Source organism: Mastigoproctus giganteus, chromosome 4 (genome assembly GCF_048544385.1).
Source record: "Mastigoproctus giganteus isolate SK-2022 chromosome 4, ASM4854438v1, whole genome shotgun sequence".
NCBI classification, from domain to species: domain Eukaryota; kingdom Metazoa; phylum Arthropoda; class Arachnida; order Uropygi; family Thelyphonidae; genus Mastigoproctus; species Mastigoproctus giganteus.
Window position 1 is genome coordinate 111,814,656 of NC_143578.1, and position 27,820 is coordinate 111,842,475.

Genomic DNA, 27,820 nt, shown 5'->3' on the forward strand with positions numbered 1-27,820 from the left:
TGTTCCTCGCGTCATTGACGGGATTCGAAGACGGCACCCAGTGTGAGGAGGATGGTGATGATACCACTATGCTCTCTGTGCAGTCTAAGAGCTACCGTTAGACCCAACCATTCAAATGTTGGTTCATATGCACCATGAGTCCTAGTTCTTGCCAGCATAACATGCCCCATATTAAGCAACCATCGCCACTTTCCTGGATATTGGGCACCATGCATGATGGGTCTATGGACTCGTGTTGCTTGCACCACACACGAAGTCGTCCGTTGGCATCTTAGCACCAGGCATTGGACTCATCTAATCAGCACACTCATTTCCAATCCTCTAGTGTCCGACCAGGTTGTGGTTGATACCACAGCATTCGCCTTCGACGATGATCAGCGGTAAGGAGATGGTGTCTCTTGGGTCGTCTTCTGTGGAACCACATAAGTCTGAGTGTGTGGCGCATCATAATTTGAGATATTGCATTGCAATGCCAACTGTCTCAGAGTGACCTGCCTTTGAGTTCGTATAATGCGTTGCACCATTTGCTTACAAACATTCACTTTGCATAATTCTATACAGTTCTGTCAGCAGGAAGTGGTTTGACCCATTCGACACCACTCTTTACACACTTTAACCACAGTGAGTTGTGAGCAACCGACAAGACGTGCCGTTTCCGATATGGAAGCGCCCAATGCACGTGCTCCCACAATCATGCCCTTTTGGATTACATGATCGTGGGAATTCTAAAAGTTCTATCGTCCCATAACTGCTGCTTTGTCCCATTGACTTGCACGACCAGATGCAAACTACAACTGCTCTAGCGTACGAAGCTCTTCGGACTTTTATACTGCGATGTATGTGGCATTGTCCTTTATAGTCCAAAGGTTTTGCTAGTTGGTGAGTTATTTTAAGTTAGGCGAGTTACTTTAAGCAGAACTCTTACTATTTTTAATATTAGATTCTTGCGATAATAATGTCAGTTTTTAAAATCAGATTTTTGCTATAATAATGCCAAATATCAAGGAAGAGCAAGAAGTAAAGCGAAATAGTTTTTTATCTAATGGTCGTGGGAAAGTAGCACATCTCTATTGTAATTATTATTATTATTTTTATTACACGGTCCGATATTAGATCAACATGTCCAATGTCTTCTGAGAGGATGGCTGTATCACAGATTGGTTTGGACTTTACAGACAAGGGTGTAGGTGGTGATCACATTAAATATTATATTAATAAATGATTTTTGAAACATGAAATTTCGAGGTGTTCTCTTGCTTTTGGCAACAAAGCCATGTTATTATCTTTTTGTACCTGTTAATATCTGTATTTTTTTTAATGCATCGACATAAGTCGTGACAAGTAGAGGGCAAAATTTGCGCCAAGTTTGACTATTTACTTGTGGACTCAAGAGTCGTTAGCAATATTTGTTGGTGAGTTATTTTATAAATCTGATACAGGCTTTGAGACATTTACTAAAATCATCATGATGTTTTCCTCTCCCCTGGACAATAATTTATGTTAAGTAGGATTGGATTATTATTGGAATATTAAAATATCTGGTATTCGAGTGCCTAAACTGCTGTACGGTATAAGTATTCGGCTGCGCGAAATTTTACCGAAGTACGGTGCGCTTTTTCAAATCACTAGTGCGAGCCGTTTTTACTTTTGGTTGCAAACCTTAAAGTATTTCTAAAAATTTGTAACCTGATGTATTTTGTTTTTGTGTAATTAATTTAACTGGTGTCATTTTTTTTTTATATAATTGGTATCGCTTATCATTTTTGACCCTAAAAGCAAAAGCTCCCTCTTTTTTTTGCATTATTATAATTAGTAGTAGGGTAATTCTCCAGAACACGGTGCCCCTTTCAAAATCACCGAGAAGAAGAGGGGAAAAGCAGTGACGTACAGTTCGTAACTCCTCCCACTCACTGCGTTCCCCCTCTTCTTCTTGACGACTGCTGCACAAATTGGAGCAGTGTGACATTGGAGGCAAATTGCTGCTGTGGATAAAGGGGTGGCTGAGGGGGAGAAGACAGAGAGTGGTAATCAATGGACACTGCTCGTCGTGGACTAATGTTATTAGTGGAGTCCCTCAGGGCTCAGTGTTGGGTCTATTATTGTTTTCTGTATTCATAAATGATATTGATGATGGTATATCAAGCTTAATGTCGAAGTTTGCAGATGATACAAAGGTAGGCAGGGTTGTCAAGGACACTACTGACACTATGCTGCTGCAACAGGATCTGGAAAGGTTGAGCAGATGGGCTGAGAGGTGGCAAATGAAGTTTAACATTGACAAATGTAAAGTACTACACATGGGAAACAGCAACCCCAGAGCAACGTATCAACTCTGTGGTACTACACTGACAGTGGTAGAGAATGAAAGGGACCTGGGGGTGGTTGTGCAGGCAGATATGAAGTTCTCTGAGCAGTGCAGACGGGCTGCAAGAGTAGCTCATGGTGTATTGTCAATGATATATAGGAATTTTTCTAGCAGGGATAAGGAGGTGATTATTCCCTTGTATAAGGCAATGGTCAGGCCACACCTAGAGTACTGTATACAGGTCTGGAGGCCTCATTTCAAGAAGGATGTAGAGATGCTGGAACGAATACAGAGAAGGGCAACAAGATTAGTGAATGGAACAAAGGGGTGCTCTTACGAAGAACGGCTTAAGTTTTGCAAATTACAGTGTCTGGAGACTAGGCACCATCGAGGTGATCTGATAGAGGTGTATAAAGCCTTGAATGGTTTGAGCATGCTCAATGCTGATGGGATTTTTCCTCTCGCTCAGAATAATCACCTGAGAGGGCATAAATTCAAATTGAGGAAAGACAGATGTAGGATAGACGTGTGGAAATTTGCCTTTAGCCAGCGGGTAGTTGGTTGGTGGAACAGACTTCCATCCCTTGTCGTGGAAGTTGATAGCCTAAATAAGTTTAAGGCTCAGCTGGACAGATATTTTGAACGAACAGAGGGGTGAAGTGGAAGTGGTTTTTTTTTTTTTTTTTTTTTTTTTTGGCTGATGCTGCATAAGCTTGCTTTCTTGCATCAAATGCCTCCACTAATGCTAATGCTAATGACTGCTCGTGGAAAATGTCACGCGACATAACAGTATGGCGGAGCTGAAAAACAACGAAATTAACAGCAATACGGCAATTTTTTCTGAGCAGCAACTAAAATAATTATACATAAAAATAATACAGTAATTTTTTTTTTTTTCAAAACGAAACAAACTAATGAGATGCAGTAAACGACCAATTTTCACTAAATAACTCCCGAAGTCGCATAAAAAGGTAACCTAAAAACCTAACCATTTTTCACTAAACACAAATGAAAGTCTATGAAAAACATGACTCCCATTATAATTTTTTTCGTCCAACGACTGGTTTTTGCTTGAATTCCTCCCAAAGTCACATAAAACCTAACCATATTTCTAAACACAACTAAAATAATTGTACATAAAAATAACACAGTAATTTTTTTTCAAAACGAAACAAACTAATGAGATGCAGTAAACGAACAATTTTCACTAAATAACTCCCAAAGTCGCGTAAAAAGGTAACCTAAAAACATAACCATTTTTCACTAAACACAAATGAAAGTCAATGAAAAATGACACCCATTGTAATTTTTTTTTCGTCCAACAACCAGTTTTCACTTGAATCCCTCCCAAAGTTGCGTAAAAACCTAACCATCTTTCTAAATACAAATGAAAGTCCATTAAAAACATGACGTCTGTTATAATTGTGTCTGTTATAATTGTTTCTTGTCCAACGACAAATTTTAGCTTGAATCCCTGCCGAAGTCATAAAAACTTAACCTTTTTCGCTAAACAGAAATGAAAGTCAATTAACACGTGCAACGAACAATAAAATTGCTTTTTGCATAACTACAAAATGGGAACATAGAATTTTTTTTTGCACAATACTAGGTTAATATGCAACATTCTCGCTACCTTGGGACTGAACAAAGGCAAAAAAAAAAAACACAAAACACAGACAAAAAACAAAAAGAACCTAAGAAAAAAAAAATAAGAAAATGTGGCGGCACTACATGGCAGCAAAAAACAAAGAAACAGTTTACCTGCAGGACGGAATGGGATAATGACACAGAAACTCAGGACCATGTGGCAAGTAACATTAACACCAGCAAACGAACAGAACAGAAATCAGCATTCAAATGAAAGTACAGTATATGCAACGAATTTCACATTCGTTGCGTAGTGATGTCGCGTGACGCGACGTCTGCCTAAATGAAGATGGGATGCAGTCAGCGAGCGGAGTCACAACCTGTCTATCACTTCTTTCCCCGTTCTGACAGCCAGTTACAAAGGTGCACCATATATTGGAGTATAGCGAGTAGTAGTAATGGAAATGATGCAAGAAAGAATGCTTAGAAAGGAGAGGAAAAAAAAAAAGCTTCCCAAATTATTTTCTACTTTTCTACTCCCCTAACAATTTATCTAGTTCCCCCTTGAATTTATTTAAACTACCCGCCACTATTATAGTGATGGGTAGTTCAGATAGGGTGGGTAGCAGATGGGAGTTTGTTCCTACAAAGGTTATTCCTAAGTGGTAGATGACTCTCATCAATGGGTGAAATACCACCACTTTGCTTATTGGGGGCTTGAAGTATTGAAACCCATCTTTTAGTCTCCAGAGCTAAGTTCCGGTCAGTCCTTCCCCATCTCTTCCATCATGCAGTATGATTGATGTCGTTTGAGGTTATGATGAACACCATGGCAGGATCCAAACTTCCTTACATTTTGAGGGTACAGCTCTAAAACAGTGTTCACAGGCTGGCCGCTAGTTAGGACTCTGGACCGAACCTATTGGTAACTCTCTAGGTGGCTTCTGGATCAGCTAGTGTATAATCTTGCTACCTCTACTCTGCCTGTACAACAAAATGAGGCAGATTTGAATGGACATTCTGGGAGCAGCCTTACTTACATAAATACACTTACATATATACCTCTACTCTGCCAGATAGTGACTGCAGGGAGTCTGAATAATGTGTATACAGGGGCCATTTTCAAGGCCACATTATGTCAAGGATCTGGATATGGCATACACATGGTAAGAATGTGTACCATGTCATACCATGAGTATGCCATATCCAAAAATTTTGTTATTTAATACATACAGCATTCCCCCCCCCCACACTTTTTCTTACTATTGAATACACCATGAATTGTCAAACTAATAGAGCAAACTTACCTGTGAAAAGATCTAAACCTGCCAAACATTTCCTAGTTCATTTCACAAATGTATGTGGTCTCAGTTCTAATTTCAATGATGTTCATTTCCACTTACAGTGGCAAACCCCCATGTACTTTTTCTGACGGAATCTCAGATGAGCAGTGGTTGAATCTCAGATTCAACCACTGCTCATCTCAGTTGCCCAAATTATTCGCTGTATGATTCCTTTTGCCTCAAAGGTGGTACTTGTGCATATGTCCATTCGGATATTCCCTGTCAGAGACTTGGCAATTTGGAATTGCCTCATATCGATCTTCTCTAGTTTAGAATCACTCTACCCCATTCTGTTAAATTCATCTGTTGTCTCTACCGCTCTCCCAACTCCACTAATCACTTGGAACTCTTTTGATTTCCTCTTTTTGCAACTAGACTTTCTCCACTCCAACTTTCCTAACTGTGAGGTAATTTTCCTTGGTGATTTTAATGTTCACAACTCCAGCTGGCTTCTGTTTTTTGCAATTACTAATAACCTCACACAGATTGTTCATTTACCTACCAGAATACTGGACTACCCTAACCATGCAGCCAACATGCTTGATCTTTTTCTCACAAACAATCCTAAGTACACGGTTGCAGTGAGTGGTCCTTTAGGCACCTTTAGACAATTGTCTCTTCTCCAATGGAGCCTTTATCTCATGGCTATTCCCAACCTCGTGTTCTTTGGCATTACAAGAATGCAAAATGGGATGACCTAAGAAATTTCCTTTCTTCTTTTTATTGGTCGGATTACTGTTTCAAAACTTCTGATGACATTGTTTGCTCGTATCGTGTTAGTGAAATTATTCTTGTAGGAATGGAATCCTTTATTCCACACTCCACTTTAAAATCTCATCCTTTATATAAACCTTGGTTTTCCAATAAATGTGCTAAGGCTGTTCAAGAGAAGAATGATGCATATTGTAATTGGCTTGCTTCTAATTCTTTACTTTCATTTTCTGCCTACACCAAAGCTCGCAACAATTGTAAAACAGTTATTAATCAGTCCAAACTAGATTTTGAACAGGCTAAGAGTAGAAAATTTGCTTCTTGCCCTAATGGTAGCCGAGCATTCTTGTCTCTTGTGAACGCTGTTTGCCACAACTTTTGCCCATCTCTGCTTCCACCTCTGTCAAGGCGCCTCCGTGGGCAGGAGCAGCAGTGCATAGCACATGCTTCTTGATTAGACTGGGGTTCAAGCCCATGACCACCAAATACGGAGGGTGTGGAAAGGTCAGGGAATGACCACCGCATATCCCCGGAGCAATATGGCCTTAGTTGCTAATGCTCCTAAAAACCAAATAACAACAACTTCTGTCAAAACCAGATGGTTCTTGTTACTTCAGTCAAGTATAAAGCTGAATTGTTAGCATCTCATTTTCTTCCAACTCATGTACTTATGATGAGAGCCTTGTTGATCAATTCGGCCCTGGAAAGATTGTGCAAGGCTCAAGGGGTAGAATTTTTTTCAGCCTGGTCTGTACTTGTTAACAGGAGACACTGCTTCTACAGGGATGGGATACACTTAAATAGAAAGGGTGCAAGAATATTTGCTGATGCTATCGATGCAGTGTTAGGTGAGTCGGAAAACTGCTAGTTTGGGGGGATACAAGGACTAATAGATTAACAATAGCCACTGGCAGAGGTGAAATTTATTCTTGCACTGCTTCTATTGGAATGAGCAGCAGCCTGGAAAACAAGATGCAGGATATTTCAGAGACTGCTGAGAGTCATTGCGGTACAAGTAAACACATGGGTTGTGTTAGGGTAGCTAAGAATAGGAACAAGTGCATGTATACTTGCGTGTAAACCAATGCTAGGAGTTTGGTAAATAAATTTGATGAATTTGAGGTACTGCTCAAAACATCAAAGGCAGATATTGTTGGGATATCAGAGACATGGTGTCACACAGATATAAGGAATGGAGAACTGAAATTTGGGGAGTACAATGTGTACAGAAAGAATAGACAGGATAGGAAGGGAGGAGAGGTTATGCTATTAGTTAAGAAACACATAAAATCCAAGGAAGTGAAGCCAGTCGACATTGCTGGACAGTGCAGTGTCGAGTCAGTTTGGTGTGACATAAGCATTGGGAGATCAAAATTGAGAGTAGGAGTGTCATATAGGCCTAATGACTCCGATGAGTATAATAAGAAACTGTACAGGGAAATAGAGTGGGCCAGTAAATCAGAGAGTCTTATAATGGGGGATTTCAATTTTCCAGTTATTGACTGGAATTTGTGGGTTGGTCTCTCACACACTAGCAAGGCTTTTGTGGATTTATTGGATGATTGTTTTCTACATCAGCATGTTCGGGAGGCAACTCGAGGGAGTAATACTCTTGATTTGATTATCAGTAGTGATTCTTCATGCAATAAGAATCTGTAGATAAAGGAACCACTAGGTGGTAGTGATCACAGTGTGCTGAAGTGGGATTTACTCAGAGATAACTACCATTAGGGGTAAAGGAAAGGGTTTTTGCTTTCGTAAAGGCGACTACGATGGTCTGAGACAGTGTTTAAATTCTATACATTGGGAGAAATTGATGATGTTACCAACAGCAAATTCAAAATGGGAAGCATTCAAAGAACTTATCTTGGAAGCTACTATGCTTTACATACCAACTAAGAAATATTGTTCAAGGTTTAGGCCTAAATGGATGTCAGATGAACTAATGAGACATATGGCAGAGAAGAAAAATGCTGGGGATACATATAAATTAACATGTGACACAGAAGCCTATGATAGATATAAGCTGGTCTGTAACCAAGTTACAAAGGAGGTTAGGCAGATTACGAGAAATCTTTGGCAAAGGATGCAAAGAAAAACAGCCAAGAGTTCTTTACTTGTGTAAACTTTAGAAGGAAGGTGATGAATCAGATTGGTCCACTTGATATTTATGGTTCAACTGTTGATGACCCTGCTCAGTTAGCTAACAAACTAAATGAATATTTTGCATCGACATTCACACATGAGGAGTTATTCAGCAGGGGAAATGCCAGAGGTGTATTCTACTCTGTCAGTAAGGTAGATAATCTTGTAATAACTGAGAGTAAAGTGGTGGAGAAATTGTTTAAGATAAACGCAAGAAAGGCACCTGGGGTGAATGGGATCTATCCAGTTATATTAAAGGAGGTGGCAAAGCAACTAAGCAAACCCTTAGCCATAATTATGAGAGCTTACTTGGACTGAGAGGAGGTACCCATGGACTGGAGATGTGCAAATGTGACCCCAATTCACAAAGAAGGATCAAAGGCTGACACAAGTAATTATAGACCTGTGAGTTTAAACTCTGTTCCACTAAAATTAATGCAGGAACTGGTTAAAGAAGCACTGCAGGATCATCTAGACAAGATTTCAGTTATAGCTCGGACACAGCATGGTTTTGTTAAGGGAAAGTCTTGCCTGACGAATTTGATTGGATACTATGATGCAGTCACAAAAGAACTGGATGCAGGGAATAACTTTGATATTATATATTTTGATCTTAGAAAGGCTTTTGATACTGTTGCACATGGAAGACTGCTGCACAAATTGGAGCAGTGTGGCATTGGAAGCAAATTGCTGCTATGGATAAAGGGGATGGTTGAGGGGCAGAAGACAGAGAGCGGTAATCAAGGGACACAGCTCATCGTGGACTAATGTTATTAGTGGAGTCCCTCAGGGTTCAGTGTTGGGTTCATTATTGTTTTCTGTATTTATAAATGATATTGATGATGGTATATCAAGCTTAATGTCCAAGTTTGCAGACGATACAAAGGTTGGCAGGGTTGTTAAGGACATTACTGACGCTATGCTGCTGCAACAGGATCTGGAAAGGTTGAGCAGATGGGCTGAGAGGTGGCAAATGAAGTTTAACATTGACAAATGTAAAGTACTACATATGGGAAACAGCAACCCCAGAGCAAGCAACGTATCAACTATGTGGTACTACACTGACAGTGGTAGAGAATGAAAAGGGTCTGGGGGTAATTGTGCAGGTATATATGAAGTTATCTGAGCAGTGCAGACGGGCTGCAAGAGTGGCTCATGGTGTCTTATCAATGATATACAGGAATTTTTCTAGCAGGGATAAGGAGGTGATTATTCCCTTGTATAAGGCAATGGTTAGGCCACACCATGAGTACTGTATGCAGGTCTGGAGGCCTCATTTCAAGAAGGATGTAGAGCTGCTGGAACGAGTACAGAGAAGGGCAACAAGAGTAGTGAATGGAACAAAGGGGTGCTCTTATGAAGAAAGGCTTAAGTTTTGGAAATTACAGTGTCTGGAGACTAGGCACCGGCGAGGTGATCTAATAGAGGTATATAAAGCCTTAAATGGTTTGAGCATGCTCAATGCCAGTGGAATTCTTCCTCTTGCTCAGAATAATCACCTGAGAGGGCATAAATTCAGATTGAGGAAAGACAGATGTAGGATAGATGTGCGAAAAATTGCCTTTAGTCGGCGGGTGGTTGGTTGGTGGAACAGACTTCCATCCCTTGTTGTGGAAGTTGATAGCCTATATAAATTTTAAGGCTCAGCTGGACAGGTATTTCCAACATTCCCACCATTCCCAACACACTCCATTCAATGTTTCCTGTGGTCTTCCGTCAAAAGGATGTCAGAAGGATTTTGACGAATCTTGATGCTAAGAAAGCTCCAGGTCCTGATTGTATTTCTCCACTTGTTCTCAAAACATGTGCTCCTGAACTTACTCCTGTTCTTTGCCACCTGTTTTTTTCGCTTTCTTATTCCTAATGTGTTTTTCCTTCTTCTTGGAAATTTGCTCATATCCAGGTAGTTCCTAAAAAGGGTGACAAATCCCTCCCATCCAATTATCATCCCATTGCAATTACTTTTACTCTTTCTAAAGTAATGGAAAAATCAATTAACTGCCAACTCTTAAACTACCTAGAAACCTTCTGTCTGATTAACAATCACCAGTATATGGATTCCATCAGTTTCGATCCCCTGGTGATATTCTGGCTTATGTTACCTATTTATGACAAATTCAATGGAAAAGTTTGGTGACATACAAGCACTTGCTTTTAACATCTCAAAGGCTTTTGATCGTGTTTGGCATATGTGTCTTCTGAACAATCTTCCATCTTATGGCTTGCCAACTGTTTTTTGTAATTGGTTATCCAGTTTTCTCTCTTACCACTCTCTAAGGGTATGGTAGATGGCTCTCTGTCTCAAAACTTCTCCACTAATGCTGGTGTCCTGCAAGGTTAATTTCTTTCCTCCACTCTTTTATATTAATGACCTTCTTTGATTGACTGGAAATCCTATCCATAGTTTTGCTGATGATAGCATGTTGCATTCCACTTTCCACTTTGAGAAATCTTACTCTGTTCAATCAGCTTCAACTTCTTGAATATCCACTACTGATTCCTTAAATGCCAATCTACAGGTAATTCTCCAGTAGAGCAAAGACCTTAGTTGATTTCAATCCTTCTAAAACTCAGTCCTCTCTTATATTGCTCAAAAAGGATTCTTCTGCTCCTGTACTTATCTTTGGTGACATTCCGCTTTCTGGGCAAGATGATATATATGTTTTGGGGATTACCCTGACTTCTAATCTCTCTGGCACAAGCACGTTACAAATATTGCTTCTTCTGCATCCGAAATACGGAGGATGCGGAAAGGTCAGGGAATGACACCGCATATCTCCGGAGCAATATGGCCTTAGTTGCTAATGCTCCTAAAAAAAAAAACAAATAACAATCCTCTGCATCTAAAAAACTTGGTTTTCTCTTTTGCTCTCGGCGTTACCTTTCTTCCAAACAGCTGTTCACTCTGTACAAATCGCAAATCCGCCCTACCATGGAATATTGTTCCCACATCTGGGGCAGTGCCCCCTAAATTTCTCTCAGGCTTCTAGATTCCATTCAGAAGAGGGCAGTTGGGTTAATTAATGACTCATCTCTACAGTCTCCATACTTGCTGTCTCATGGACATTCTGTTTCTGCCGCATGCCTTTTCTACAGATACTTCCATGGGCACTGTTCTTCTGACTTGGCTTCTATAATTCTCTCTCTCTTTCAAAACAGTCTGAACACGTGCCGCCACCAGCCAACGTCCATTTACTGTCCAACTTCAAACTCACAGAACCAACTTTTCATCTTCCTCATTTATTCATTCAACTGCCATTTTCTGGTGCAACCTTCCTTCATACATGTTTCCTGAAAATTGCAGTCGACAGAAGTTCAAGTCTAATGTCAGCAAATATCTTCTTTCGTCTTTCCAACCTGCAACCCATGCATGGTACTATAGGTTCTAATACCTCTCGTGTTTGGCGCCTCCGTAGCCAGGTGGGCAGGCGCAGCAGTGCGTAGCACATGCTTCTTGATTAGACTGGGGTTCAAGCCCGTGACCACCAAATAAGGAGGATGCGGAAAGGTCATGGAATGACCACCGCATATCCCCAGAGCAATATGGCCTTAGTTGCTAATGCTCCTAAAAACCAAATAACAAACAACCTCTCTTGTTTGTGGTTTAATAAAAACAAAACAAAAAAAAAAAAAAAAAACAGAAAAAAACCAACCATCTTCTGGCTTGAAGGCAAATTTCTGCACATCCACCCTGTAGGAATCCTTCCTTTGTTTGAATTTATGTCCCTTCGTGTAGTCTGAAGAAAGGGAAAGATTCTATATCATCACTGAGCTTACTCAGCCCATTCAGGTCCCGAAACACCTCAGTCAGATTTCCTCACAGGTGTCTAGGATCTGGATGCTGCAATTTGCAAAACTGAAAACTTGCTAGTAAGAATACCCTTTTGTTTCCCCCCACCAACCTTGTTCCTGTTCATTGCATTCATTTCAACAGATCCGTGTCCTTCCTAAAACAAAGCTTCCAGACCTTTATGCAGTAATCACGATATGGCCTACCCATTGCATTACACAATGGGTGTATCCTTGACAAACCAATATTAGCTACCCTGGAAGCCTGTCTGCACTGCTCAGATAACTTCATAACTGACTGCACAGTTACTCCCCCCCCACAATCTTTTTCATTCACTGCTACCCTGAGTATGGTACCACAGCTGGTACATTAATCTGTGATTACTGCTCCCCATATGAAGTACCTTGCATTTGTCAATTTTAAACTTCAATTGCCATTTCTCAGTCCATCTACCTAATTTGTTTCAACCTTGTTGTAGCATACCCTGATTACTGTGATTAGCTACCCTGCCAACCCTTGTATCATCTGCAAACAACGTTAGTCCATGAAGAGCATAACTTATCCATCCTTTTATCCCTAGCAAGTTGTCATTAATTCTGCACTGCTCCAATTTGTATCTAACTATACAATATCAAAATTATTTTTTTGCATTCAGTTTCTTTGTTACTGTGTCGCTGTATCTATTCAGTGACAGAAAATACCTATTCACTTTGTCTGATCAAGATCATCAACAGTTAATTCATTCCTATCTAGTGGACTGATGTGATCCAACCCTTTCCTTCTGTTGTTTACATAAGTAAAGATGTCTTTGCTGCTTTTTTTTTTGCCAGAAACTTGTAATTTGGTCAGAGTGGTTAGTGTGCTAAAGAAAAAAACTATAGCCAACCATAGGATGTAGCTTCCTCTGGCTTATATCCACTGAGAAAATTTTCTGCATTAGCTGGTGGAAAGTCAGTGTTTAGTTATTAGACCCAGGAAATTGCTATTTGAATATTAGACTTTCTGTTTATTTTTTAGATTTTGCTCAATTGGTGTCTCAGTTATATTGATTAATTGTTTAATTAATTTTTTTTTTTTTTTTTTTACTTGTGAATCAAACTACCAATTCAGTGGTTCCAAACTGATGGCCATTGCTGGAAAATTAAATCACTAGTCTTAACTTTTCTTGGCCACCAAAAATTAAGAAACAAATTATTGTGCTCTATTAGGCATCAAAATAACAGGTAGAAACAAGTTTGTTTTGTGTACTTCTCCCTCACATTTTCACCCATTTTTTGCTGTCTCAACTCTGAGACAAAGTTAACCATCATTCTTGTTAATGTGGAATACAAAGTGTGATCAAAAAAGTTTGGGGACTGATTTGGTATCTTGAAATTGTGACATCATAGCAGGTTGCAGCTTGTCACAATATACACAATGATTCATCTAGACATAATAATGCATGAATACCTATTTATCTGCAATCATTCTGAATTAATGTGCATTGAATAGAAGTTGTTTTATGTATTTTATCACATTTAAAATGAGTGATTTAACTAAGCACTGAATTTGCATCAATGTTTGTTTTAAATTAGTAAAAATGCAAAATTCACAAAATGTTAAAAGACAAATTTCAGAGACGATACTGTGTACCATTTGAAGACTTCTTAGTGGCTCACAAAGTTAAGATGGCTGCTTGCGTATTGAAGATGATCCTTGCTCTGGCCACCTTTCAACTCCAGAAACCGCTCAATTGCTTGTGTGGGTATCAGATCTGGACTGGAATGATTGATTAACCCCGGGGGCTCACATCTGGTGAGTATGGGCTTGGCACACCCAGGGTCCTGAGCTGGATATCATCCTTCTTCTCTTTCTTGGTGATTCCCTTCTACTTTTCTCTCTCTCTCTCTCTCTCTCTCTCTCTCAGGGTAACTCGGGAGCTTTTTTTTTTCCTGTTGCAGCATAAGCCTCAGGCTTCCTTGCATCATATGGCTATTAATAATAATAATAATAATAATAATATTTAATTATCTACAAAGTTGTTAGTGAAATTAAGAGAATGGCAAGTTCTTGCATCTTCATCAGTGTTCTGCTACTGCCTCGCATTTAATTTCTTCATCATTACAAAACAAAGGCCCAGTTAACTCATTGGAAGATGCAGTCATCATCAAGGTTCAAAACAGCAAGACAGTCTCAATCAAATTTGAAGATCATGCCTATCACTTTTTTTTTTTTTTTTTTTTTGACTCACATGGCATTCATTATGAATATGCCATGCATAGTCAAACAGTGGACCAAGAATACTAAAAAGCAGTTTTATAATGATTGCATGAAGTTTTGATAAAATGGACAGAAAAGTGGGCATTGTAAAAGTGCACTTTCATCATGACAATGTCCTTATACAGGATATCCCAGGAGGAAAGGTCAATATTCCAGGAGGTGAAAGGATAGGTCATTTTAAGCAAAAAAGTTCATATAAATGTGTGCCCTATCCCGAATGGTTTCCGAGATAGAGCTACTTTAATGTACATTTATTTTGAAATTGGTGCGCAGTATTTTCCTTCCCTCCCATCAGACTGTGCCATTTGATTGTCAGTTATCAGTTGATTGTTGTGACTGTAGAAGTGAATCAGACTGCGAGTGAATCAGCGAGTAGCGTCAGTTGTCAGTTCTAATTGTAGAAGTGTTTGCTAAAAATGCCGCACATTTTTACTAATGCCGAATATGCAGATATGCTGTATGTTTACGGCTTCTGCGATGGTAGTGCCCCTGCTGCTGTTGAAGAATACCATCGGCGTTTTTCTACATGTCGAATTCCGGATCGTAGAGTGTTTTCCAAAGTTTTCAACACATTACGTGAAAGTGGTATGCTTCCCAGTGCTCATGTTTCATCTGAACAAGGATGTCAAGAAAATGTGCAGGAATGGGAACACATTCTGAACGTGATTCAGCGTAGCCCTACAATTAGCATGCAAAGACTTTCTGCAAGTCTATGTGTTTCATGAACATGTGTATGGCGAACACTACATGAAGAGAGCTTGTACCCATTTCACCCACAGCATGTGCAAAATCTTCACATAGGGGACAGTGCCATGTGTCTTGAATTTTGTCATTGGTTAAATGCCAATCATGAAGTGCTTCCATCAGTACTATTTACTGATGAAGCCATGTTTACCTGGAATGGAATCAACAACACACGTAACACTCATTGATGGTCGCACGAGAATCCACATGGTACAGTGGAAACAAATTTCCAAGTTTGTTTCTCAATCAATGTATGGTGTGGTATGATCGATAACCTGTTGATAGTTCCCGTTATTTTAGAACATCGAATGACAGGACACAATTACTTTCAGTTTTTGCAAAATACATTAGGTGAACAACTAGAGGACGTTCCTTTGGCCACATGGTGTGCTATGTACTTTCAGCATGATGGGGCCCCTTCCCATTCTACCAGACATGTGAAACAACATCTGGACCTAATTTTCCCTAATTGGTGGATTGGTCGTGGTGGTGGTGCCATTAACTGGCCACCAAAATCTCCAGACCTAACCCCATTAGATTTTTGTTTATGGGATTGGATGAAAAGTGAAGTGTACAGAAAGGTGAATACAAGAGATGATCTGCAAGCTTGCATAATGGCTGCTGTTGCCCATATAAAGGAACATGAAGATACACTTAGACAAGCAACACACCATATTCTCGTGAGAGTATAAAAGTGCATTGAAGTTGATGGTGGCATTTTTGAAAATGTATGTTCCAAATTTGTCACTTGAAAAATAAATATTCAAATGTCTCTATCTCGGAAACAATTTCAGATGGGGCACATGTTTATATGAACTTTTTTGCTTAAAATGGTCTATCCTTTCACCTCCGGGGACACCCTGTATATTTAGTATTAGAAGTGAAAAATGATGCAAGAAAGCAATATTTATTAGCAAGCTGATATGATACTGTATAAGCAAGCTTATGCAGCATCAGCAAAAAACAAAAAAAACCCCAACACTTCCCATTTCATTTGCCAGTCCTAACACTTTGTCTAGTTCTTCCTTGAATTTATTCAATTTACATACCTCTATTACACCAGATGAGAATTTGTTCCAATAATTGACCGCCCGCTGGCAGAAGGCAAATTTCTGCACATTTACCTCAAATTATTTTTCCTCAGTTTGATTTTATGATCCCTTCTGTGTAGTCTGAGCAAGAGGAAAAATTTCATCAGCATTGAGCTCACTTAATCCATACAATACAATGCCTTAAAACACCAATCAGATTTTCTTTCAGGTGCTTAGTCCCCATGCACTGCAGTTGGCAGAATTGAAGTCATTCCTGGTAAGAGTACCCTTTTGTTTTTTTCACTCGTCTTGCTGTTCTTTTCTGTACCCATTTCAACAGATCCATGTCCTTCCTAAAATGAGGCATACAGACCTGTATGTGTATTTATTATATATTGTGACCATTGCTTTATACAATGGGATAATCACCTCCTTATTCTTACTGGCAAAATTCCTGTATATTATTGGCAAAACACCATGAGCTGCTCTGACAGCCTGTCTGCATTGCTTAGAGTACTTCATAACTGACTGCACTCCCATGTCTTTTTCATTCTTCACTACCCAGAGTGTGATGCCACACAGTTGGTATGTTAATCTGGGATTACGACTCCCCATATGAAGTACCTTGCATGTGTATTATTAAATTTTATATTAAACTGTCAATATTAAACTTCAGTTGCCACTTCTCAACCCATCAGCCTAATTTGTTACGAACTTGTTACAGTAGCATACCCAAATTACTGTGATTAACCATTTTGTCAACCTTAGTGTTGTCTGCAAACGTTAAGCCTGGTGGGCCTTTCTTAATATCATTAGTAAATATAGGAAACAATAATAGGCTCGTCACTAAAACCTAGGTGACTCTGCTAATAACATTGGTTCAAGAAGAGCAGTACTCATTGATAACCACTCTGTCCTCTCCCACTCAACCATCCCTTTATTCATAGCAGTAACTTTTCCTTAATGCAACAGTGCTCCAATTTGTATAACAGTCTTGTGTACAACAGATTTTTATATTACTCTAATTTACAGTGTTTTACAGTATTTCTATAACAGTATTTTATATCAATTTTATTTATTTTTTTTATATCCTTTGTGAATTGGGAATATATTCAGACATTCCAGTCCACAGAGACCTCTTGAATCCAAGTATGTTCCCACCCACTCAAAGTACCATTTTTATGTTTAGCTTCAACAGTTTCTTTTCCAGGGGCTCACATCTAGTGAGTATGGGCTTGGCACACCCAGGGTCCCGAGCTGGATATCATCATTCTTCTCTTTCTTGGTGATTTCCTTCTATCTCTCTCTCTCTCTCTCTCTCTCTCTCTCTCTCTCTCTCTCTCTCTCTCTCTTTCTCAGGGTGCCGACCACGCTGAGGCGCCTCCGTAGTCAGGTGGGAAGGAGCAGCAGTGCATAGCACACGCTTCTTGATTAGACCGGGGTTCGAGCCCGTCACCACCAAATATGGTGGATGCGGAAAGGTCAGGGAATGACCACCGCATATTCCCGGAGCAATATGGCCTTAGTTGCTAATGCTTCTAAAAAAAAAAAAAAAAAAACCTACCGGGCTAGCCGGGTGGGTAAAGTGCCTGCCTGGCAACCCAAAGGTCACTGGTTTGAATCCCGCCTCGGGCTTGGATCAGAGTACTTCAAAAACTTTGGGTGGCGCATTATGGTCACAGAAGCTGATGCGCCAACAACTAACTAAAAACAACAACAACAACATCTCTCAGGGTAATTCCGAAATTTTTTTTTTTTCGCTTGTGCAGCATAAGCCTCTGACTTCCTTGCACCATATGGCTAATAATAATAATAATAATGTCCTCTTAGTTATCACAATCATTCAGCTCCCTGTTAGAATTTGACTCATGTCTGGCATCCCCATCCTTAAAAAAATTTCTCATGTATAAATGTAGATGCAAAATATCAACTCAGTGTATCAGGATCCTGGGTGGGATCATCAGTAGTTATACCAATCGTGTCTAGTGGGCCAATTGATTCATCCTCTTGTTTCTAGTGTTTGTGCAAGTAAAGAAGTCTTCGCTCCTATTCTTGGTCTTCTTTGCAAGAGACATCTTGTAAGCTGGCTTAGCTTGCCTAACCTCCTTTTATTATTATTATTATTATTATTATTAGCTACATAGTGCAAGGAAGCCTGAGGCTTATCCTTTGTGACTTGATTGCAGACTACTTTATCTACTGTAAGCATCTGTATCACCTGATAATTTATATGTATCCCATTCATTTTCCTTCTTTGCCACAAGTCTCATCAGTTCATCTGACATCCATTTAGGTCTAAGCCTTGAACAGTATCTCTTAGTTGGTATTAAATGCTTATTAGTTTCTACAATTGCATCCCTGAATACTTCCCATTTCAAATTTGCTATTGGTAACTTCATCATTGGTCCAACTGTAGAATTTAAAAACTGTCTTGAGATCATTGTAGTTGTTGGTCCTTCCTTTTGCCTTTGAGAGAAGTAACATCTTTTGGCTGAACTCCAAAGTACTCCATCCAACATGGCGAGGAAGGAAGTGATTGACAGGTGAAGGCACCTCCCACTTAGTGCTGTGATTCACGGTTGAGTTCTGTGATTGGGTGATTATTGTGGAGGCATTTTCTTTCTGATTGTTTTGTGTCATCGAGGAGGGAGTGATTAGCTTAGGTAGGGTGTTTATTCCCCATCCCACTGTTTTTGAATCGGAAAATGAGTTTGCGATCTAAAAACACCGGCAAGTGTGGGGGGGGAAACACACTAGGCATATCAGCCTAGGAGGACAATGGGCAGAGTCACAACTTGTCAATCACTGCTTTCCCACTGTTTTGCTATCCGCCATGTTGGACGGGATGCCCTAATCTGGAATTTTACTACATCTTTTAAATAAATTCCATTTCAACACATTGTGATTGTGGCCACCTAATGGGTCTTTTATCTGCAGATTCTTAATGAATGAAGGGTCGCTGCTGATAATCAGATAAAGGGTATTGCTTTCTCTTATTGTCTCTATGATGTTGGTGTAGAAAACAAACCAATAAGTCCACAAAAGTTTTGATACTGTGTGTGACTAACCCAGAGGGTCCAGTCAAGATGTGGAAAGTTAGTCCCCCATTAAAAGAAATTCTGATTTTGCTGTCCCACTTTGTCTGTACAGTTATTCATTATACTCATCACAATTATTAGGCTTATAACACACTTACTCATTTGTTTTCCCATTGCTTGTCATACCAAACTGAATCAACATTGAACCCATTTCCACTGGATGTACTGCTTTTGCTTTTTTGTGCTTCTTAACTAAGGACATAATCCTTCCTCCTTCTTGAACTCCATTCTTTCTCTATGCATTGTACTCCCCATATTCAAATTATGAATCCCTTATATCTGTGCGACACCATATTTCTGATATCTCCACAGTGTCTGCATTTGATGACTTTACCAGTACTTCAAATTCATAAACTTTATTTTATGTGCTCCTAGCATTAGTGTACTTACAAGTATATATGTATCTGTTTTTAATCTTAGCTACCCTAACATGGCCTATGGATTTGTTTGTTCCACGAGGGCCCCCAGCAGCTCTTGAAATTGCTAACCCCTTTGTTTCCAAGCTGTTGCATGTTTCTGTAGAAGCAACATAAAAATCACTTTCACTGCTATTTATGGTACTGTTAATCTATTAATCCATGGTCCTGGGCTTGCTGTTTACTGACCCACCGAATACTGCTTTGATAGGATAGCATCAGCATATAATTTTTCACTCCTATTTAAGTGTATCCCATCACTGTAGAAGCAGTCTCTTCTGTTAATTAGTAGAGACCACACTGAGAAAAATTCTGCCTCGTGAGTCTTACACACTCTCTGCAAGGTACTTTCATTCCCTAGTTTCTGTGAAGCACTCCATCACTGTCTGTAGTTTCCCCATTCACTATACTTGTTGGATTTAGCTCCTATGATATTCCCCCCCCCAAAGCTTTCAGTCCTCTTTGTGACCTCTAAAGGTCACAGATTATTCTGAACATGCCGGAACCTCTTAAGAATTAAAAAAGAAGCATATCTGCTTGTGTTCGAGTTGGTGTATACAGTGCCAAGGAGACTACTTTGAGAAAGTTCCATCTAGATAGCTGGTAAGTTTCACCATTTGCCAAATATTACCCAGTTCAGTTTCGGAACTTTTTAATCACATTTAGTACGTAGATGAAGTCAGTAGGATGGGAACTTCTGATTTTGTCCCTCATGATTTTTTTTTTTTTTCTTCTTCCACCTTTTATAAGATAAAAAGGAGTTCTTAGAATGCAGAGTCTACCAAGAATCAAGAAAGAACTGGAGAGATTTTCCCAGCAGCCTCAACCAGGTATCTCACTCTGGACAGTTAAAGATGATGTGACCCATCTTGAAGCCAGTTAGTATTGTTTGTTTTTTGGTTATTTTAAAGTTATTTTATAATTTTATCTTTTATATAGTCCAGATAATGTTAGTTACAAATTTATTAATTGACAGTAAAGGCAGAAGCCTATTGTGCTCCAGTTAGGAATATTTTAAGTTTGAAAATGTTCCTAAATACTTGCTGAACTATTCATTTAGAAACAGGCTTTATTTAGTAATGGCAACGTGATCCAGAGAAGCAAAGTTTATACAGTAATTGAGATATTTCTTCCTAGTAAATTAATATTGAATTATGAAATTGTATTTATTTATTTATTTATTAATGCTGCATTACATGATATAGAAATAGTAGGTAGTAGAAGTAGTAAGTAGGTGCATGTTCTATAAACAGTGGGGTTGTGGCAGTGGATTAGCATACCCTGGTAATGTATTGTTGCCACGTAATGTATTTTCACCACCAAATTGGAAAAGTGTTTGGTATATAAAACACTGTATGTGAAATATTATAATATAGATTAAAAATCAGGCTGACATAGGTTCAAGGAGATTAAACATGCATTCTTTTCATGTAACATATGTTTTTTCGTGTGTACAGTCAGTCCTCGTATAACACGTGTTTGCACTACACGAATTCGATCATACACGATTTATAAATAGGGGAACGATATCTTATATAACACGAACCGAATTCGCTTATGCACGATTGGCCTTTGTGTTTACAAGAAATGGCAGTTGGACCGGAATCACCCCAACTGAACGCAACACGATAGGAATGAAGAGAAGTTTCTGAAAATGTATTTATGTTTCTTATATCAGTGAAGGGGAAACACATTTCACCATAATAACGTAAAAACGAACACAATTCCAGCTATCGGTATAAAATCGCAAATGCAATTAGATCGACTTTATAACAGATTCCACTAGCAGAAACGCAACTGGAAATTGTTTTTATTGTTTCATGGTAGTAACCCCTAGAAATGTGCTTTAGTTAATAGTGTATCTCTGCCTTTACGGTGTTGTTTATTCAGTTGCTACACGTGCGCTGCTTTGTTTATGTGCATCAGGCGTGCCTCCTCGATTTGTAATTGTGCTTTATTCCCTAAAAATGAGTAAAATACTTAAAAGGTGTGAATAGGAAGCGTCCTGGTGAAGACATGAGATTCAGAGAGAAAAAGAAAAGCGATATCGATAAACAGAGGCGGACTGGGTCAAAAATTCTTACCCGTGAAAATTTATAGTGGCCTCATACTATGGTTTATGGCCAAAATCACACCAGCCCCCGGCCCACCGGGGTTTCCCCAGTAAGGCTTATGGCCAGTCCGCCTCTGTTGATAGAGAAAAAATATGAAATTGTGAAATGCTTTGAGCAAAATGAAAGACCATGTGATATTGCACGTGATACAGACCTAAATGAGGAAACGCCGAGAATTACAAAGAATGCAGAGAAAATAAAAACAACTTTGATAGCAGGAACAACTCAAAGTGTAATTAAAATCCATTAGATTAAGACACCAAGAATTGGAAGAGACGGAATGGCTATCATCTGTTTGAATAGAAAATCAAACAAAAAACAAGTTTGCTTATGATAGAAGCAAAGGCATTAGTAATATTTTATTATGTAATAGTCGTAATAAAATACGTAAATATTTTATTACGATTATTTATTGTGTTTGGTAATATTTTCGTTACAAATATGTGTTCATTCTTGGGTGGTCGGCACCTAACCCTATTTTTCCCATAGGCCCTGTTGTTTATATTGCATGATTTTGCATTGCACGAGGGTTTCTAGGAACACAACTATCGTGCTATACGAGGACTGACTGTATCTGTTTTGTAACTGTGTATTGTAAACCTATGGCACCATATGCCGTGATGGGTCTAATTGTATGTATGTGATGCTGCGATTAAAGATTCTATTCTATGGATGACATAGTCTTAAGTTTATGACAAACATCATATCAAGATTCAGTATTTCTTACATTTTGAGGGTATAGTTTTAAAACAGTTTTCACAGGCTGGCCATTATACCAAACAGATAGTCTACTATACCAAACCTATTGGTAATGCCCTAGCAGGCATCTGGATTAGTTGTATTATCTTGTTGCTGCTAATCTGCTAGCTGTGAATGGAGGGAGTCTGAGCACTGTGTGTGCTTGCATGCCACATCTAAATTTTCATCAGTTTATATATGGTCACCCCACTCCATTCTCGTTTAAATCAGTTTATCACAAATAGTCAAACTAGTGGAACAAGCTTATCTGAAAAAAATATTGTAATCTCTATGGTGTCCATTTGAATCTATATCTAAGTTATATTTGCTTTTCCTGACACAATCTCAATTATTGATTGCCACTACCATGACTTGTATCACTGTTCTAATTATTTTCTTCACGACATCTTCCGTTTTTAAAATGTGCTATTTGTGCATATGTCCTTTGATATTTCTTGTCAGAAACTTCCTAATCTGGAAGATCTCCTCTTTTTGATCTTTATTGGTTGAAATTCTCTATGCCCATTCTGTAAAATTTGTTTCCTTTTGTTTTTCAAATTACTCAGACTTTTCTGGGTTTCTTTTTTTGAAACTACTTTCTCCAGTTGAACTTTCTTAACAGTGAAGTAATTTTTACTTAGTGACTTTAATGTTTACAACTTCAAATTGGCTTAAATTTCTAGTTGTACAGACTCCACTGTTAGAGATGCTGAAAAGATAGTTTTGCTTTACTATTATTTTTCACCTTGCACAATTTGATCATTTACAACTAGAATATAAGACAGTCCTAACCACATGCATAACATTCTTGTCCTGATATTTTCCTCACCAATAACCCTTAAAGTTCACAGTTGATGATAGTAGTCCTCTAGTTACCATGGATCACCAGTTGTGATCCAGAGTATTTAGAGGACTACTATGTTGAACAGTCTCCATTGGTGACAGTCTGTTCTCCACTAAAGACTGTTCAGTGGCTATTCTCAGCCCTAGGTTGTTTTTCATCATAAGGATGTTAAATGGAATAACCTGTGTAATTATTCTTCCTTTTTTTTTTGGTTGGATTACACTTAATATTCAGCATTAGTGTTAGCAGTGGCAAATGATGCAAGGAAGCATAAGCCAAAAGAGTATAAAAATCTCCCCACCTTATCTGTTCATCCATTCTTATAATTTGTCTATATTTTCTTAAAATTCATTCAGGTTACCCACCTCTGCAACACCAGATGGAAGTTTGTTCCAACAATCAGTTACTCACTGCCTGAAAGCAAATTTTTGCACATATCCTGCGACCATCCTTTTTTAATTTGTTTGTCCCTTTATGTCCGTTGTCCAAAAAAGAATAAGGATGCTATTAGCATTTAAAGCCTTAAACACTTGTCAGGTCTCCTTGCAAGTGCCTAGTTTCCAAGTGCTGCAAATTGCAGAACTGAAGTCTTTCGTGCTATGAGTACCTTTTTGTGTCCTTGACTAATCTTGTTGCTGTGCTCTACACCTGTTTGAACAGATCCAAATCCTTCATGAAATAATGCTTCTGGATGTGTGCAGTATACTCAATGTGAGGCCTGACTATTGCCTTACACAATGGAATAATCATCTCTTTGTTGCTGATAGCAACTTCTTGTATATCATTGAAATAACCCAGTGTATGATGTACAAGGGTGGTTCAATAAAGAATCGCCCTCACCCACTTCCACATATCGCAGAGTCATGATATTTTGTGTGTAGCATCATACATATCTCTGTACTAAAGGTGTAAAATTTCAGCCCTGTGTCTTAATTTGTTTTTCTCTTACAGAGCTGAACGTGTGATGAAGTAGCATCATGGACAACGTTGAAGCCAGAGCTGTAATCTGGTATCTGTTCTTGAAGGGGAAATATAAAGAAATCCATGAGGAGATGACTGCTGTATACAGGGTGATTCACTACCAGTGCGACAAACTTGCAGGAGGTGTAGGGGGCACAAAGACGAATCGGAATCACATAGCATTGCAGGGTCCGAAATGCCTTTGTCATGCGGTAGAGGGCGTTGAATGGGAGGTTGCGTGAACAGTGATCCCACTGGAAGTCAGCATTTGCGAACCGTTTCTGTTGAAGAAACCAAGTAGCAGAAGTCCTCTGGAGTGGATAATCCGCAGGCTCCAATGATTGGACGCGTTGCAGACGGTATGAACTCATTTGGTTTGTTGACAGTATCCTCCATGCAGTGGATTGGGAAATACCCAATCGTTGGCCTATCGCTCGAGTACTAGTACTTGGATTGCCTTCTGCAAGACGTAGGACATCTCCTCATTGTCCACCTGTTGCTCCTTGGACATATGTGTCTGTCTTTCAAGATACATACTTCCTCCAGTGGGGGAAAAATATACCTTCCTGCAATATCAGACAGTTGCATTCAGCTCATGCTACGGACAACCATGCCTGTGAAATTTATACGGATGGTTCAAAAACTGAGAGTATGGTAGGTGCTGCGGCAGTTTTTCCTTTGTTTACAAGTTCAGCCACACTACCGCTTGCTTGCAGCGTCTTCACAGCCGAATTATATGCCATTAAGTTAGCGCTTAGTAAGATAATTGAGCTTTCCATCTCATCTGCCATAATTTACACAGATTCTCTTAGTGCTGTCTCTGCCATAAGGAAGAATTCCTCCATTTCTCACCCTACATTGAAACAGATTCATTCCCAGCTATTCACTTGCAGTGTGTCCAATCAGTAAATCAGTTTTTGCTGGATCCCTGGCCATTCAGGCATTCCGAGAAATGAAAGTGCTGACTTTGCCGCTAAACATCCTCAACCCGCTCTCTCACAACATCCTCAGGTTCCTTTCTCTGATTTTAAGTCAGTCATACGCAAAGCCTGCTATGATAAATGGTCACAGACTTGGAAAAGTGACACTAACAATAAACTATCAGATAAAAGAAGATCCAAAGCTGTGGCTGTCTGGCTTCCGAAGAAATAGACTAGAGGAAGTGGTACTGGCAAGACTCAGAATTGGACACACTCACCATACACATCTCTTCCTATTATTGGGGGAAAGCCCACCGCAGTGCTCATCCTGTCAGATGCAACTTACAGTCCGTCATTTCCTGGTTGATTGTCCCTTACATTCAACAATCCGATCAAACACTTTTCAGTCACTGTCTACATTGAATATATCACCTGATTTATCTCGCATCTTAGGAAATGAAGCAAATATTGAAGAACTTTTATTATATCTAAAACATATTGGTTTGTACAGAAGCATATAATTTAATCTCTCTAACAATATGCTTTTGTCAATTAACAATGAAGAGACACAATTTGGCCGTAGTAGCCCTTGTGTCGTTAAACTGAACTACAACAACAACTCCTCCTCCTCATTGTCTGGCATCCTCGTCGTTCGCTCTCGATTCATGGTACCTCTCGGGAAACAACCAGTCTCAAGTAACCTTCTGTGCACACGTGCGAAAATCGTATGATGAGGAGCACGCCTGTGCGGGAAACGTTCCTGGTACAAGCGCAGAGCGGCGCGCCCATTACAGTCTGCAGCCCCATACGCGAGGTGCATGTCAGCCAGTTCAACGTTTGAATACTCGTCCATCCTACTGCCTCGGGAACCGGTTCGCAAATGCTGACTTCCAGCAGGATCACTGTTCACGCGACCTCCCGTTCAACATCCTCTACCGCATGACGAAGGAATTTCGGACCCTGCAGTGCTATGTGATTCCGATTCGTCTTTGTGCCCCCTACACCTCCTGCAAGTTTGTCGCACTGGTAGTGAATCACCCTGTATAAGGATGAAGTCCCATCCCATGGCACTGTGAAGCACTGGCACAGACAGTTTAGGTGTGGTCGGATATTGGTAGAATCCAAGCCCATTCCAGGTCATCCCCATCAGCCATTGATGACAGCATGATCAGAAAAGCGGAGTTGTTAATCATGGAAGATTGCCGGATATCTGTGCGTGAATTGTCCCAGGAAGTGAAGATTAGTGTGGGCTCTGTTGAAACATTCCTTCATGACTAACTCCATTTGCGGAAATTGAGTGCAAGATGGATTCTCCAATTATTGACTGGTTTCCAGAGGGATGATCGACAACAGAAATCACAAGAGTTGTTAGCCCTGTGCCAAAAAAATGAGGAAGACTTTTTCTCTCGTCTATCACTCAAGATGAAAGTTGGATACACCATTTTGACCCTGAAAGTAAAAAGGCAGTCTGTGGAATGGCGACATCATGGTTCCTCACCCCTAAGAAGGCAAGGATCCAAGCGTCAGCAGGAAAGGTCTTGCTATCAGTGTTTTGGGATGAGAAAGGCATAATAATGATTGATTACCTGCCAAAAGGTAGAATATAGGTGCCTATTATGCCAACTTATTCACAAAATTACGGGATAAAATCAAAACACGTAGGCATGGCATGCTGTCCAAAGGTGTGAGAATGCTTCAAGACAGTGCCCCAGTTCACACTTCTGAAATTTCAACAACACAAGTAGCCACTTGTGGATATGAAATACTGCCCCATCCAGCCTACTCACCCGATCCTGCACCGTCGGACTTCTTGTTTCCTTCCATCAGATCATTTCTTTGGGGGACCCACTTCCCTCACGACGAGACACTCATTTCTGCAAAAGAGTAATGGTTCAAAGACCAGCCTCGGCACTTCTACAAAAATGGTATCCGTAGCCTCATCCAGCGATGGGAAAAATGTGTAAATCTGCACGGTGGCTATGTAGAGAAAGACTAAAACCTGTGCCAAGAATCAACAGGCTAGCGCCTCTGCTAGGTCAGGGCGATTCTTTATTGAACCACTCTCGTATATGATGTCCTAGCAACCTATAATGCCCTAGCTGCCTGCACTGCTCAGAGAACTTTATGTCAGACTTACAATTTAAGTTTCTTTTGTTCTTTGCTACCTTGAGTGTGGTACCACCAAATTGGTATATTATTCTGGGATTACTGCTGCTCATAAGCCAACTGCAATCCCAGAATTAGTACATCGCAGTTACAAATGCTAAATTTCAATTGCCACTTCTCAAGTTAAAATGCCTAAATAGTATGCTTTGATTTCTTCCATTAACCACCCTGCCAACCTTTGTATCACCTGCAGACTTAGATAATAAGCACATCATGCTTTCATCAATGTTGTTAATAAATATTGAAAATAGTAAGAGGCCCACTGAATGCTGAGGAACCCCATTAATAATATTACTCTGGAAAAAGCAGTGCCAATTAATAATCATCCTCTGTCTTATGTCCACAGAAGGCAGAGTGTATGATGTATATGATGCCAAAAATTTTTTTTTTGCATCCAGTTCCTTTGTAACTACATTAGAGTAGCTAATCCGGTTGGTCTCCCTTTAACAAATCTGTGCTGTGATTGCCATATAACTGCAGTCTTGTCAAGATGATCCTGCATTTCTTCTTTAATCATTGATTCCATTCTTTTCTCTGGAACAGAGGTCAAGCTTTCAGATCTATAATTACACACTTCACTCTTTTATCCCCATTTGTGAATAGGGGAGATATTTGTACATCTCCAGTGTATAGGGACCTCCTCTGAATC

The 27,820-nt window shown here is 39.5% G+C and overlaps 1 protein-coding gene across 1 annotated transcript in view; it reads left to right on the forward strand.

Annotated features, from left to right (window-relative positions):
• Positions 1–1,327: 1,327 nt before the first annotated feature.
• LOC150086996 (ubiquitin-conjugating enzyme E2 T-like) overlaps positions 1,328–27,820 on the forward strand; it is a 98,535-nt gene continuing 72,042 nt past the window's right edge. Inside the window, exons 1-2 of the mRNA XM_090371737.1 lie at positions 1,328–1,412; positions 20,180–20,307. Coding sequence (XP_090227863.1) covers positions 20,199–20,307 — 109 coding nt within the window. The 5' untranslated portion in view covers positions 1,328–1,412; positions 20,180–20,198. The remainder of the gene's footprint in view (positions 1,413–20,179; positions 20,308–27,820) is intronic.